This window comes from Callionymus lyra, chromosome 4 (genome assembly GCF_982586985.1).
Source record: "Callionymus lyra chromosome 4, fCalLyr1.hap1.1, whole genome shotgun sequence".
NCBI lineage: Eukaryota > Metazoa > Chordata > Actinopteri > Syngnathiformes > Callionymidae > Callionymus > Callionymus lyra.
In genome coordinates this window covers 25,069,472-25,083,044 of record NC_141821.1, presented here as the reverse complement: position 1 = coordinate 25,083,044, position 13,573 = coordinate 25,069,472, and the positions used below count along the sequence as shown (strand labels likewise).

Below are 13,573 nucleotides of genomic sequence, written 5' to 3'. Positions count from 1 at the left end.
CTCTGATCTTCTCTTCTTACTTCACCTCATCTTTAATCCATTTTAGTTCTACACCACCTCGTATCGTCTCTTCTTACTTCACCTCATCTCTAATCCGTTTTAGTTCTACACCACCTCTGATCTTCTCTTCTTACTTCACCTCAACTCTAATCCATTTTAGTTCTACACCACCTCTGATCTACTCGTCTTACTTCACCTCATCTTTAATCCATTTTAGTTCTACACCACCTCTGATCTACTCTTCTTACTTCACCTCATCTCTAATCCATCTTAGTTATACACCACCTCTGATCTTCTCTTCTTACTTCACCTTAACTCTAATCCATGTTAGTTCTACACCACCTCTTACCTTCTTTTCTTACTTCACCTCATCTCTAATCCATTTTAGTTCTACACCACCTCTGATCTACTCTTCTTACTTCACCTCAACTCTAATCCATGTTAGTTCTACACCACCTTTTACCTTCTTTTCTTACTTCACCTCATCTCTAATCCATTTTAGTTCTACACCACCTCTGATCTACTCTTCTTACTTCACCTCATCTCTAATCCATTTTAGTTCTACACCACCTCTGATCTACTCTTCTTACTTCACCTCATCTTTAATCCATTTTAGTTCTACACCACCTCTGATCTTCTCTTCTTACTTCACCTCATCTTTAATCCATTTTAGTTCTACACCACCTCGTATCGTCTCTTCTTACTTCACCTCATCTCTAATCCGTTTTAGTTTTACACCACCTCTGATCTTCTCTTCTTACTTCACCTCAACTCTAATCCATTTTAGTTCTACACCACCTCTGATCTACTCGTCTTACTTCACCTCATCTTTAATCCATTTTAGTTCTACACCACCTCTGATCTTCTCTTCTTACTTCACCTCAACTCTAATCCATTTTAGTTCTACACCACCTCTGATCTTCTCTTCTTACTTCACCTCATCTCTAATCCATTTTAGTTCTACACCACCTCTGATCTACTCTTCTTACTTCACCTCATCTCTAATCCATTTTAGTTCTACACCACCTCTGATCTACTCTTGTTACTTCACCTCATCTCTAATCCATCTTAGTTCTACACCACCTCTGATCTACTCTTCTTACTTCACCTCATCTCTAATCCATCTTAGTTCTACACCACCTCTGATCTACTCTTCTTACTTCACCTCGTCTCTAATCCATTTTAGTTCTACACCACCTCTGATCTACTCTTCTTACTTCACCTCGTCTCTAATCCATTTTAGTTCTACACCACCTCTGATCTATTCTTCTTACTTCACCTCGTCTCTTGTCCATCTTGGTTCTACCCCACCTTGGATCTACTCTACTTGCTTCATGTGTGCAGGTCCTTTTCAACTGACCACCTAGGGTAGTTTTTATTTTTAAAGTCAATCCATATTAACCTAAAGGTTCTTGCTCATAAATGTTGCGTAGTGTAGGTTTAGTCTTTTTTATATTCTGCTTTAATTATTTGTATATTAAATAGAAGTAATTAAAGAGTTCTGGTCTACAGCCCACTTTGAAAGTCCCGCCTAGAGCAGCATAGGATCACACCCTGGAAGTTACAGTAAGAAGCAAACTTGTAAATACATTATTATGTGTAGACTTTATTGGTTCTTGGCTTTTTTTAAATTAATGTTTTAATTGAGAGGTCCAAACAGTCATGTGAATTTAAAACTACAATCTTCTACTGAAACACTTTCAGTAGAAAGCATTGGCTGGATTGTGGTTCTCTGAGACCCCTGTGTTGTTTTCGGTGTTGTCTTGACCTCTTAATCATCTATTTTATTGGGTATTGTATTGATTGTTTAAGCGCTTTGTGACCCTTGTCTAGAAAAGCGCTTTACAAATATTACTTACTTACTTACTTACTTACTGTCTAGAGGTTTGGTTAGAACATTGTTTGTATATGTGTGAGTGAGGATGGGTGTTGTTCGCATCTCTGTGTGCACAAAAGATTGTGAATGTTTACTTGTTTACAGGCGCTACTGACTGCTGCCTCCGACCCCACAGTCACTGTATCTTCTTCTTTTTGAAACCATTAGACCTATTTGACGACTCTAGACCCACAACTCCTTCTGCCCAGCTGAACTGGACCGGCTGGAAATTAAATGAAAAGTACCACAAGGGTCATACCTGGGACCTAAATTGTTTATATTACACAATTCTACTAAACAGTATATGAACTGAATAAAACAATCTATTTTATTATTTGCAAATGACTCTTGAATGAATCTTTGGGGAGGATATAACAACTAAAATATAAGGGGAATTGAGAAAATGAATGATTGGTTAGATGAATAAAAACCTCTCCCTCAGCATTAAACTCAACTGAATTTATTTAACTGATCAACTGATTTTATTTTCAAACAGGCAAATAGAAAGCATCATATCCCAAAGTTAACCGCCATAACTTCACTCATGAACTGCCCATATACCCTCAATTCTTTATTAAATGACCAATGACTGTTACACAGTGAGTGGGACTGCGTGGTGTGTCACGTGATTACTTTCATGATTAATCTGATTTCTGTATATAAGCACAAACATCTGTAAGTCTGCAGTGAGTTCATTTAAGTCATGTCACTTTAAGAAAATCCGATGGCCTCTGCTCGTCTAGGAGGTACCCATGACTGTGGTGAAATCTTTCGAGCAACGAGTGAGCAGCTATTTGTGTAGATGGATGGGAATCCCCAAACCTCTTAGAAACATCTGCCTGAATGGAAACACCATTGTGCTCAGGCTTCCTCTTCAGCTCAGTCAAATCTGCAGCTATCTGGATCTGGAAATTCAAATGGATTTTGATTAAATGGAAGTGGAGGGCAGGGCAAATAGCCGAGACGTGGTTGAAGCACAAGGAACACCTGCCGAAGGTAGAATATGACTGGGGTGCCGAACAGAAGTAGGTACTGCTATGCCAGCGGGAGGAGGAGGCAGAGGATGGTATAAGAGATCCAACAGAGAAGTGGCCGTTCACAAGCAGGGGGCATGTATGAAGTGGGATCAGGAGATGGATTGGTGTGCCACCTTAAATGATACCCCAAGGATTCCTCCTCCAGTCTATCAAACCTGTGCATCTGGGACAAAATAGAAACACCCCCCTGTTTCAAAAATTGAGAAACATCTTGAGTAGCTGCCCAATGCTTCTGAGTAAGGGCCAATACCATTGGAGGCATGATCGGGTCCTAAAGTCCATTGCAGAGGCAATCTGCAAGGCGATCGAAGACAGACGACACCAGCAAGGAAGATAGAAAAACTGCTCTGCTGGTCTGCTGTCCACGGCCCTGAGGGTGGTTAATGACATTTGACCTGGGGTAGACAGCTGCAAATTCCATCACTAACATCAAATCAAGTCCTGACTGACACCAGAAATTATCTTGGTTTCAAAGGACACAAGCAGGTTCACAAGAGGTAGAGGGAGAAGTACCAGTAGCTGTTGGAGGACTCTTCAGGTCCTAGGTGGGGCACGGGACATTGAGTCCAAATGTTCGGTGAGGCAGCTCATAGGAGCTGGATGTTAGATGGCTGGTACCTGTCGTGGTATTACCAAAACCCATTTGTGGACCCCAACGATGATGTCAATCAAACTGAAGAAAGACACCTGAAATAAGTAAGTAATGGTCATTTCTAAAGCTCCTTTCTAGTACAGGGTCACAAAGCGCTTGAACAATCCAAAACAATACACATTTTACAACTATAGGGCCAAGACACATAAGACAAACACACGAGTCCCAGAAAATCATGGAAAAGCTGCACAAATAAGAATTTATTAAGATGTTTCTTGAAGGAGTCAGTAGATCCATCAAACGCAGAGGGAGAGGAAGATCGTTCCAAAGCTTAGTAGCAACAGCTAAGGATTTCTCTCCTCTGGTTTGAAAGTATGTTAAGGAACCATCAGTAGATTCTGATCCACAGACCTAAGAGCCTGAGCTGGAGTGTAAGTCTGGATCAGATCACTGATGTAAGGAGGAGCCTGACTATGAATAGTTCTGAAAGTAAGAACCAGAATTTTCAAAATTAAACCTAAAGAAAATGGCAGCCAGTGAAGTGTTTTAAGGATCGGAGAAATGTGAGTTCTTCTACAAGAGCCGGTCAGAATTCTTGCTTCAGAGTTTTGTATTAACTGCAGGCGAGACAGCTCCTTCTTGTTTAGACACCAAAATAAACTGTTACAATAGTCTACACGACAAGACGCAAACATATGGATTACAAGCTCCAAATTCTGATGTGACATCAAGTTTAGAGATTTTTCTCAGTTGGAGGAAACAGTTTATGATCAGTTTTCTGCAATGTGAATTGTAAATAGTGTGCAAAGTAAAATTGTATGAAAATGGATTTTGAATAGTGAGAGGGAGTTACAGGGAAGCTTGTGCATTTTGAGTTGGAGTGATGCAGTGAGAGAGTGAGCTGTGGCCATTGTGGTGTAACGTCACCAACCAATAATATAATAAGAGGCTAGTAGTAGGTTTTAGATCAACACCAGGCATGCAAAAGTGTGCCGCTTATATGACGTTTTTTATTGAATAGGTCTTCCATCACATTTTGGGTTCTTTATAACTTTCATTAGTGTATAATAATCATTCAAATTAATTTCCACTAGTTGATGACGAGTAGAAAATAATAATAACGTAATTTAGTTTATTCAAAGAATTACAGGACCATCTTACCTGATAGACAGAGATTCACAACCTAAATTTAAAATGTACACTCATAATACAGCTTAAAAATGAAACTGTAAAGTGTGCTTTCAAATTTAAAGTTCGTTTGGTTTGGTTGGTAATTAATCCGATCCTCAAAACTCTTCACTGGCTGCCAGTTTCTTTCAGGATCAATTTTGAAATTCTATTTCTTACTTTCAGATCTATTCATGGTCAGGCTCCTCCTTACATCACTGATCTGATCCAGCCTTACACCCCAGCTCGGGCTCTTAGGTCTGTGGATCAGAATCTGCTGATGGCTGTTGCTCCTAAGCTTTGGAACGATCTTCCTCTCTCTCTGCGCTTGATGGAGTCTAGTGACTCCTTCAAGAAACATCTGAAGACAACATTATTTGTGCACAGCTTTTCCTTGATTCTTTGAGCCTCCTGTGTTGGTCTTGGTGTTCTCTTGACCTTTTAAGTATATATGCTATTGGGTATTGTTTTGATTGTTTAAGCACTTTGTGACCGTGATCTAGAAAAGCCCTATACAAATATATATTACTTACCTACTTACTTACAGTTAAAAGTAAATATTTCAACTTCTAATAGCGTTAAAATACTACACTGGTTTACCCGTTGGTCGTGATTATCAATGTAAGTTTGCTAAAGCAATTCATTAAACATATTTAACAGAAATGTAAATAATGTAATTTGATTCTATTAATGTGATACTGGACTCGTGCACATCTTGCTCACAGTGGACGGACCGCTCAGGGAGTTAGTGTGTTTGCTTGGACACAAATTAAAGGGAACATTACTATGAGGCCTTTTTGGCCTTTGGGACTGTTGATGCAGCTGGTGGGTACTGACAGGCCAAGCAGGATCAGTAGGAGGTTGGTGAGGCTGTGGAGATTGACTTCTTTATGGCTTTAAATATCACAATCTTAACCAAGCGGAACCTAAGTGCAGGTGAGAGTAACCTGCAGATAACTATTTCAATAACAAAAACACATGTTATAAATAACAAGTCCAAAACAATAGAACAATACAAATAAATAAAATGTCTAAGACCTTGGATTTTCTGCAGCTGTCTTACATGGCAAACCTCTTATTTATCGCATGGGCATCATGGACAGTACCTCAGGGTTTGGCAGACTGAGGGAGTGGTTCCCATTTTGAAAAGAGACATCGGTGTATTTGCTCCATCTATGAAGGGATCACACTAGACACCCTGGCAAGTTATTCTCTGGGGTCTTGGGAAGGAGTGTCTGCCATATACCATTCCACCATTGCCACTGCCATTATTACTGTTTTTAAGAAATGTCCTTTTTCGCTTTACTACTCTTTAATTTTACAGATATTTTTATGCAATGCATGGTGCAGTGGTTAGCGTGGTCGCCCCAGGCAAGAAGGTTGCTGGTTCGCTTCCAAGCCGAGCCAACTTGTGACCTTTCTGTTTGGAGTTTGTATGTTCTCCCTGTGTAGTGTGGGTTTATTCCGGGTACTCCATATTCCTCCCACAGTCCAAAAACATAGAGAGGTTGATTGAGAACTTGGGTAAATTGTCCATAGGTATGAGAGTGTGTGAGAATGGTTCTGTCTTTGTGTGCCCCGCAACAGACTGGTGTCCTGTCCAGGGTGTCCCCTGCCTCTTGCCCAATGAAACTGGGATAGGCTCCAGTCTCCCGTGACCCCGGTAAGGGATAGAGCTGTAGTAAATGAATGAATGTATAACCTACTTTTTAATTACTAGGACCAGTTCAGTGGTTTTGTATTGTCTTTATCTATTCACCGTAGGATAGTGGGAAACGTTTTCTCAGTATGTCCGGTACATGTAATGGGAAAACGGACAATAAAGCTGACCTAGACCTTATCATTTTCAGCTGTGTCATGAAACAGTGGATAGATGAGGGTGCATAGTAGTTTGAGCAGCATGTATTTTGTGGATCTTGAAGGAGCATTAAACCTTTTCCCTAAGGGAGCAACTCAGGGGTTTATGCAAGAGTTAGGAGTATCTGATACGTGGTATAAAAACCTAATCCACGCTTTTGTGCCTCACTGCTGGACTACTGTTTCTCCCTTACCTCAGGACTCTTAGGCTTATTCAGGAATCTGCTGCTCGTGTTCTGACTATGCTGCTACGCCTTCCTCTTTACATTAGCTCCCAGTAGAATTCAGAGTAGACTTAAACATCCTCCCCCTAATGCACAAAAGAGTTCATTTTTAGGTGAGATTTAAAAAAATTGTCAGAGTGTTCATTTTACGAACGAACAAATTAGAATTACTACACTTTCGCTATTTTTGATCTATTAGTAATACTTTGTATCCGCCAAATTATAGCTATGAAGCCGGGGCCTTCAGTTGTTCAGACTCGGGCCTCGGCTGGACCAGCTCTCTGTTACTCATTTTTATTGGCTAGGACCTGTGTTTTTAATCTTATTTTGTATAGTGATATTTTTTTTAACTATAAAGGGTCTTGATATAACTTTGTTATCATTTAACAATGTCAATTAATTATTAGATACTGATAAAGCCTATCTGTTCCATGTCAGAGCCTGGTTAGTAGCAAGTCAGACTTGTTACCAGTGAGGGTTGGACTCCACCTGGGCTTCCCTTTGTCACTATTTCTTCTCATAACTTTTATGGACATAATTTCCAGATAAAGCAAAGTGTTGACGGGGCCAGTTTATGACTTTGGACTTGCATGGATATGCAAGTAATGGAGATGGAGACAAATTGGCAAAAGTGGTGCTGGGGATGAACATTATTCCAAATTCCTCTGGAAAGGACAATGGAGGGCAGTGAATAATGAATTAAAATGTCAATATACAGCTTATGATGCGCAAGAAGAAGAAACAGAAGAAGACGGCCGATTATCATCTTGACGATGCGGGTCATCTTTGGCCACTGAATTCTCGCGAGTTCAGTGACGTCACACGCTAATAGCTGCAGCTCCCGGGTTTCCAGTAGGTACTTTACACTTTATTTTCTTTGGTCCAAGTCCCAAATCAAGCGATTTCAATGTGGAATTTTCCCATGTTTTAACGCGCACAAGTGTTGCGTGGAGTGACGGCGCGCGCGCGGCGCTGGAGGGGAGCGAACGACCGACGGCGCCGGTGCAAAACCTCCGAACCTTCGAAATAAGAGCACAATGTTTTCCGCGCTTTTCTCGGTGGCGGAAGCCGTTGGCTTCCGCGTCGGCGATCGCCGAACACACCGTGGCGGTAACGGGCTGTATCGTCTCCCCGCCAGTACACCGTGACACGGTTCATGTCGACGCACTTCTCCGGTGGCGCGAACATCACTTCTGCGCCCTTTAGTCCGAACTCCAGGTCGAGCGTTAGCATTAGCTCGCTGCCCGGGCCTAGTCAGGAAGCAGGCGGGAGCTTTTATTTTCCAAAACTGTCTTTTTCGTCTCACCTGTCAGCTGATCATCCAAAACAAAACATACCCACGTTATTATTCTGCTCTGATTTAATAGTTATTTATAATCCCTGAGGGGAGACCACCAGTGATTCATTACAACACATTGAATTCGTATCCATCCCGAGAGTCCATCTCCATCCCAGCATGAATCTGCTCAGACTCAATATAAACCTCTTTGATTCTCACATGTAACGTAATATTGGTGTGCAGGTATGTTCAGTTCTTTAATTTAATGATCTGCTTTATTTTACAGGTCTGACGTCGATTTGTTCATCAGGTCAGTGAACTCTATACATCTTTACTGTAGTGTTTATGTCTTGTTCACCTAACCTTCTGTGAAAGTCTGGGAACACATTTGTTGTACACACGTTTGTCAAGTGGATCTGTTACCTTTTTTGCCAGTTTAAGTATTAGTATATTTCAATTTAAAACCCATATATTATCCCTGCTAACATCAAACACACATTTTAGACAATATCCTGTGATGAAGATGGTACCAAATATATATTTTTTCATTCTCAAGGACAAACTGTATCTAAGAGGGAAGTTTTGAGACTTTAACTTTGGTCAAATTGTGGTCAGCACAATATTGCCATTAGTTAAGTGACAGTCTGGACCTGAACATGTTGTGTGTCCAGCTGTCATTTCATTCAAGTGACCAGAACTGTCAACAAATTAGCACACGGCATCGTCAGCTTCTGTTATAACCATGAATCTTAATTCGAAGCCCCTACTCTGCCTATCTTTGATTCTTTATTTGTTTTATTTAACGATGGGTCTGATTTATTTCAGTTTGTTAAAATAATTTCCATTCACACATGACAAATTATTCACAACCTCCTCAATTTGGTCATTGAATGCCTTGATCTATTGGTGCTTTAAAACATGCACACACTGAGATCTGTTTTTTTTTAGTTTAGTTTCATTTAGTAAATGTTTGTTTTTCTGTAATTCTTGCTTTCCCAACCTGTTGACACTTAGATTAAATGATGTCTAGTTTCTGGTAGTTGGCAGCAGCATTACTATTTTACCAGGTATCAACTCTCATTTACTATCAAGTACCAGAAAGAGTAACTGAGGCAGACATAAAACAAGGAGTGAAATGACAAGGTAAAAAATAGAATAAAATTCAAGAAGAACTAAAAAGCAACTCGGTGTGTTTTACTGCTGGTGAAGATGTTAACAAAGAGGAGAGTGAGGCAATTGAGCTGAGCTACAGAATAATTCATTAGTATGGCCTTAAGAGGAATATTCTTGAGAAATGACCAGATGGATTAAGTTGCTTGACCGCAGACTGAGGTTAGAACATGATGAAGATGAGTGATCTAAAGTCTAGCAAATGAGTTTTTATAGATGAGAAGAAACCACTGAGTTGATCTGGAGTGAAATGAAGGCCAGTACAGGAAGCGTTTGATGATAACATCCACTTAATGTGTGTTTTGAGTAAAATAATATAATTATATTAATCCTGCTAAAGATGCACTATGATGATCAATAAATAAGACTGGATCAATTCATCATTTGACTGCGGAACATAACTTGTGATAGTCTTTATATGTCATTGATGTATGTTTCTCTGATGTTTCTATTTTATCTGAAGAACCAGTTCTTCTGACATCTGACGTCTTGTTGAACCGATGTCTTGCAGCCATGACTCAGGTCAGCAGACATGGAAAGCTGCTGCTTCAGCGGCTGCACCAGCAGAGAGAGATGGACTTCCTCTGTGACATCACCATTGCCGTGAAGGACGTCGAGTTCCGAGCGCATCGGAACATCCTGGCAGCTTTCAGTCGTTACTTCTCCTCGCAGGCGGAAAAGGGACAAGTGGTGATGACCCTGGACCCCGAGAAGGTCAGCCGCTACGCCCTGGAGAAGCTGCTGGAGTTCATCTACACTGGACACATGAACCTGAGCAGGTGAGGCTCACACACCTGAGAATGTTTCTCACACAACCTGCACGTGTTGTGGCCAGGAGAGTAACTAAGGTGGGTGTGGTTCCAGTACCAGACAGGGGTCTGTCCGACGAGCTGCCGTCTTCCTGGGTATATCGGAGGCCATGAAGTACCTGGAGGAAACCTACAACTGTTCTGAAGGCAGCGAGGTGGCACAGGCTGAGGAGGGTGAAGAGGCTGGTGTGTCTCCAGGTAACCCTGCGTCTCCTGGAAGCGCGGGCTCCCCCTGTCCTCTGTCCATCACCTCGGCGAAAGAGGCGTCACCCGAGGAGGAGGAAGGAACTGCAGAGAACGAGCCGGCTGTCAAGGAGTTCGACAACGAGGCAGAAGAAGGAAGCGAAGAGGACTTTGATCCCTCGGAGACTGTCGGCAGGAAGAGACGCAGATCAGCTGAGGATGAGCCAGAAGAGCCCGGCGGGTCGACGGAGGCGCCGGCGAAGAGCTATAGGGGTCGAGGGCGGGGTCGCGGTAGAGGGAGGGGCCGTGGGCGAGGAGTGGTGAAGAGCGAAGAGCAGGAGGACTCGGACAGTAGCTTGCGGGACTTCGGGGACACGTCGGCCGACTGGAGCCCGACGCTGGACGAAGACGAGGTGAAAAAACCCAGACAGAGCTGGCGAGGACGGGGTCGGGGCCGAGGCAGGGGGCGGGGCCGCGGCAGGGGGCGGCGAAGGGCGGTCGAAGAGATGGAGGAGGAAAGTGAGACGGTTGAGGATGGGTTCGAAATGGAGGAAGACGGGCAGGAGCCGACGGAACTGGACGAGGCGTCTCTCACCTGCAGCGAGTGCAACCGAGTCTTCAAGGACACGAGCAGCCTCCGCAGACATGAGAAGATCCACAAGGGCCTGAAACCCTTTGTCTGCATCTTTTGCTCCAAAACCTTCAGACAGGCCACACAGCTCAAGACTCACCTGCGCATCCACACAGGTAAGTGTCCAGTTTAAGTTAATCATTTTCGCCTCCAAGTCTTGTTCACTTTTTTTATTTAAACATTTCAAGGAATGTTAAGTGAATGTGATTCTTTCCTTCTCACTTTGCTTTACTCTTGTAGGATTGATGTAAATGTGTGATTTAGGTCAACCTGAGAGCAGAATGACACACACACACACGCACACACCCCCACACACACACTTTGTGAAGATTTTATCCTCCTAACACAAACACATTTTTTTGTTCTCAGGAGAAAAACCTTTCAGCTGCGCCGACTGTGACAAGTGCTTTGCCCAGAAGTGCCAGCTGGTGGCGCACAGGAGGATGCATCATGGCGAGGAGAAGCCATACACTTGCGATCGCTGCGGCTTTAAGTTTGCCACCTCATCCAACTACAAGATCCACATCAGGTACCACAGAACCAATATTAAACAAGTATTTTTAGGAGGTTTATTAGTTGGTAAAAAACAACTTTACTCTTTATTAATTTATTTCCACTATTTGAGGTGTGGCACTATCTGGGGCACACAGTTCTGGGACTGTCTAGAAGGAGTCGCTTTCTTTCTCTTCTCCCGTCCGATGGTTCCTGACATGAATTGTTGTTGTGTCTCCAGACTCCACAGCGGGGAGAAACCGTACGTGTGCGACATCTGTGGGCAGGCGTTCGCTCAGTCCAGCACGCTGACCTACCACAAGAGGCGACACACCGGAGAGAAGCCGTACCAGTGCGACCTGTGCGGCATGTCCTTCTCGGTCTCGTCATCCCTCATCGCGCACGCACGCAAACACACAGGTTGGCGTCTTCGTAGCTCGTCTACGCTCCCGTGTTACTCCTGCTCATCGGCCCCTTCCATGTTTTCAGGAGTGACTCCTTACAAGTGCACTCATCCCAACTGTGAGGCGACATTCGTCACATCGTCTGAGCTGAAGAAGCATATTCGGAGACTTCATCCAGGTGAGGTTAACGCGTCCACCTGTGGATTATAGTTCTGTATCTAATGTACACAAATGAAAGCCTTTTACTTTTGTAACCCCTAAACGCTTTTGTCCTGCATTAAGTTATTCCTTTATTTGTAGCACTCATACAATTTTAATTTTTTTCATTTATTTGTTGCAGCTTTTATTTAAATGTTTTTCCTTCTTGAGTTGTAATTCTGTCTTTCAACGATGTGTGGAAATGAAAACCTGCTTGTGTGTGTGTGTGTGTGTAGAGGGGGCCAACAGTGTGCAGTGCCTGCTGTGTGGAAACAGATTTGCCAGCGTAAAAAACATGATAAAGCATCAGGAAAAGGCTCACGCCGATGAGGTCCGGCAGCACAAGGAGCGAGCGCGAGCAGGTGAGAGCCACTCCTCCCTCCCTCACTCTCCTCGGGTCTCGGTGGAGGAATGTTGTGAAGAGTCTCCTGAATCTTCGGCTCTTTGTTCAGACGGAGTGTTAACGATGTGCGTCCATGTCTTTGTTTCAGTCGTTCTTCTGGCCTCCAGTCATCCCGTCGCCTTCGTCCAGAGTAAAATATCTCAGGAGCCAAAAAGCTTATCCGCCATCCCCGAGGGTGAACCTGGAAATCCAGAACCCGCCACACCGGTCTCCAAACCCTCTTCCGTCGGCGACGCCGCCCCCAATGCGCTGGATGTCCTGCAGGAGCTGAAGGTGGAGCCGACGGACCCACCGATCTCCTCCTTCGACGGAGACCAGGAGCAAACCATCAACTCAGACACTTTGCACGCTCTCGTGGAGCAGCTCCGGCCCACACCGACCCCCAGTCCCAGCCCGAGCCAGAACCTGGAGCAGATCGTCATCATCCGCACCGTGGACAATGGCGAGCAGAGCGCGGGGCCGCAGTGAACAAGCCGTCGTGACGGAACCTTTACTGGTCTAGTTTCACCTGAGACTGAATAGATGTTTGCTAGCTAGTGTCGGTTACATAATCAGTGGTCCGAGCTTTAACACCTAACAGTCGCTCTGCTGCATTCATCAATGACTATTTTTATAGGTGTTGAGCGCAGAACAATGTGAAACGCCAAATGATGTGCCCATCCAATTAAACATGAATTCACCTGGAGGGACGTAAAGACATCGTCCAGAACTCTACAGGAGTATTGTTCTCGTGTTTCACTGATGTAGCCAGGAAACAGACACTGACATTAAGGTTCTTATAGGACATTAGCAGGTGTGTTTGGCGTGTGGTGACTCACAACTGGAAGGTTCTTGCTTTCAACCTCAGTGTGAAGTTTGTTGATGGCCCTTTTTCTTTGGACACACAATTTCCAATGGCATTAACTCCTCTCCCAATCATTCAGACATATAAACATTCAGGCGTGGTCTGCTGGTGTTTCTCTGAAATGTCTTCATTTTATCAGGATTTTTTTTTCCTTTAGTCGAGTGAATTTTATATGATCCCTCATAAGAAGTGAGACTTGACTTTTATTTTTATTTCCCAGTTACAATGTGTTCCTTCTAGATGTGTTTTTTTTATCTTTAGGTTTCATTGATATCTTGTCTGTAAGAGCGTTAGTGCGGAGATGATGTAAAAACTAAACTAAATAAAGCTCAACAGTGATACTTGAAAGAGAAAACTGTGCTTCAATTTTAGAACGTATAGGATCTTCTCGGTCCCCTTTATGTTTA

At 43.2% G+C, this 13,573-nt stretch overlaps 1 protein-coding gene across 3 annotated transcripts; it reads left to right on the top strand.

Moving 5' to 3' along the window:
• The first annotated feature begins 7,576 nt into the window (after nucleotides 1-7,576).
• Nucleotides 7,577-13,524, top strand: mynn (myoneurin). Of its 3 annotated transcripts, none has more exons than XM_087789382.1 (9): nucleotides 7,577-7,605; nucleotides 8,319-8,342; nucleotides 9,714-9,981; nucleotides 10,067-10,941; nucleotides 11,195-11,354; nucleotides 11,559-11,737; nucleotides 11,807-11,899; nucleotides 12,156-12,281; nucleotides 12,411-13,524. In XM_087789382.1, the coding sequence occupies exons 3-9, from the start codon at nucleotides 9,716-9,718 to the stop codon at nucleotides 12,788-12,790; spliced, it is 2,079 nt and encodes a 692-aa protein (XP_087645508.1). In that variant the 5' UTR covers nucleotides 7,577-7,605; nucleotides 8,319-8,342; nucleotides 9,714-9,715; the 3' UTR covers nucleotides 12,791-13,524. The 3 variants fall into 3 exon arrangements, with proteins under 3 accessions (XP_087645508.1, XP_087645509.1, XP_087645507.1); XM_087789383.1 differs by having other exon boundaries at nucleotides 7,597-7,609; XM_087789381.1 differs by lacking the exon at nucleotides 7,577-7,605 and adding an exon at nucleotides 7,653-8,253.
• Nucleotides 13,525-13,573: the final 49 nt, after the last annotated feature.

What these genes read in the sequence shown, in the direction of transcription:
- mynn (XM_087789382.1), top strand. Translation starts at nt 9,716, where the DNA reads ATGACTCAGGTCAGCAGACATGGAAAGCTGCTGCTTCAGCGGCTGCAC. An exon ending in GCACGCACGCAAACACACAG is followed by an intron (nt 11,738 to 11,806) that starts GTTGGCGTCTTC and finishes CCATGTTTTCAG; the next exon opens with GAGTGACTCCTTACAAGTGC. An exon ending in TATTCGGAGACTTCATCCAG is followed by an intron (nt 11,900 to 12,155) that starts GTGAGGTTAACG and finishes GTGTGTGTGTAG; the next exon opens with AGGGGGCCAACAGTGTGCAG.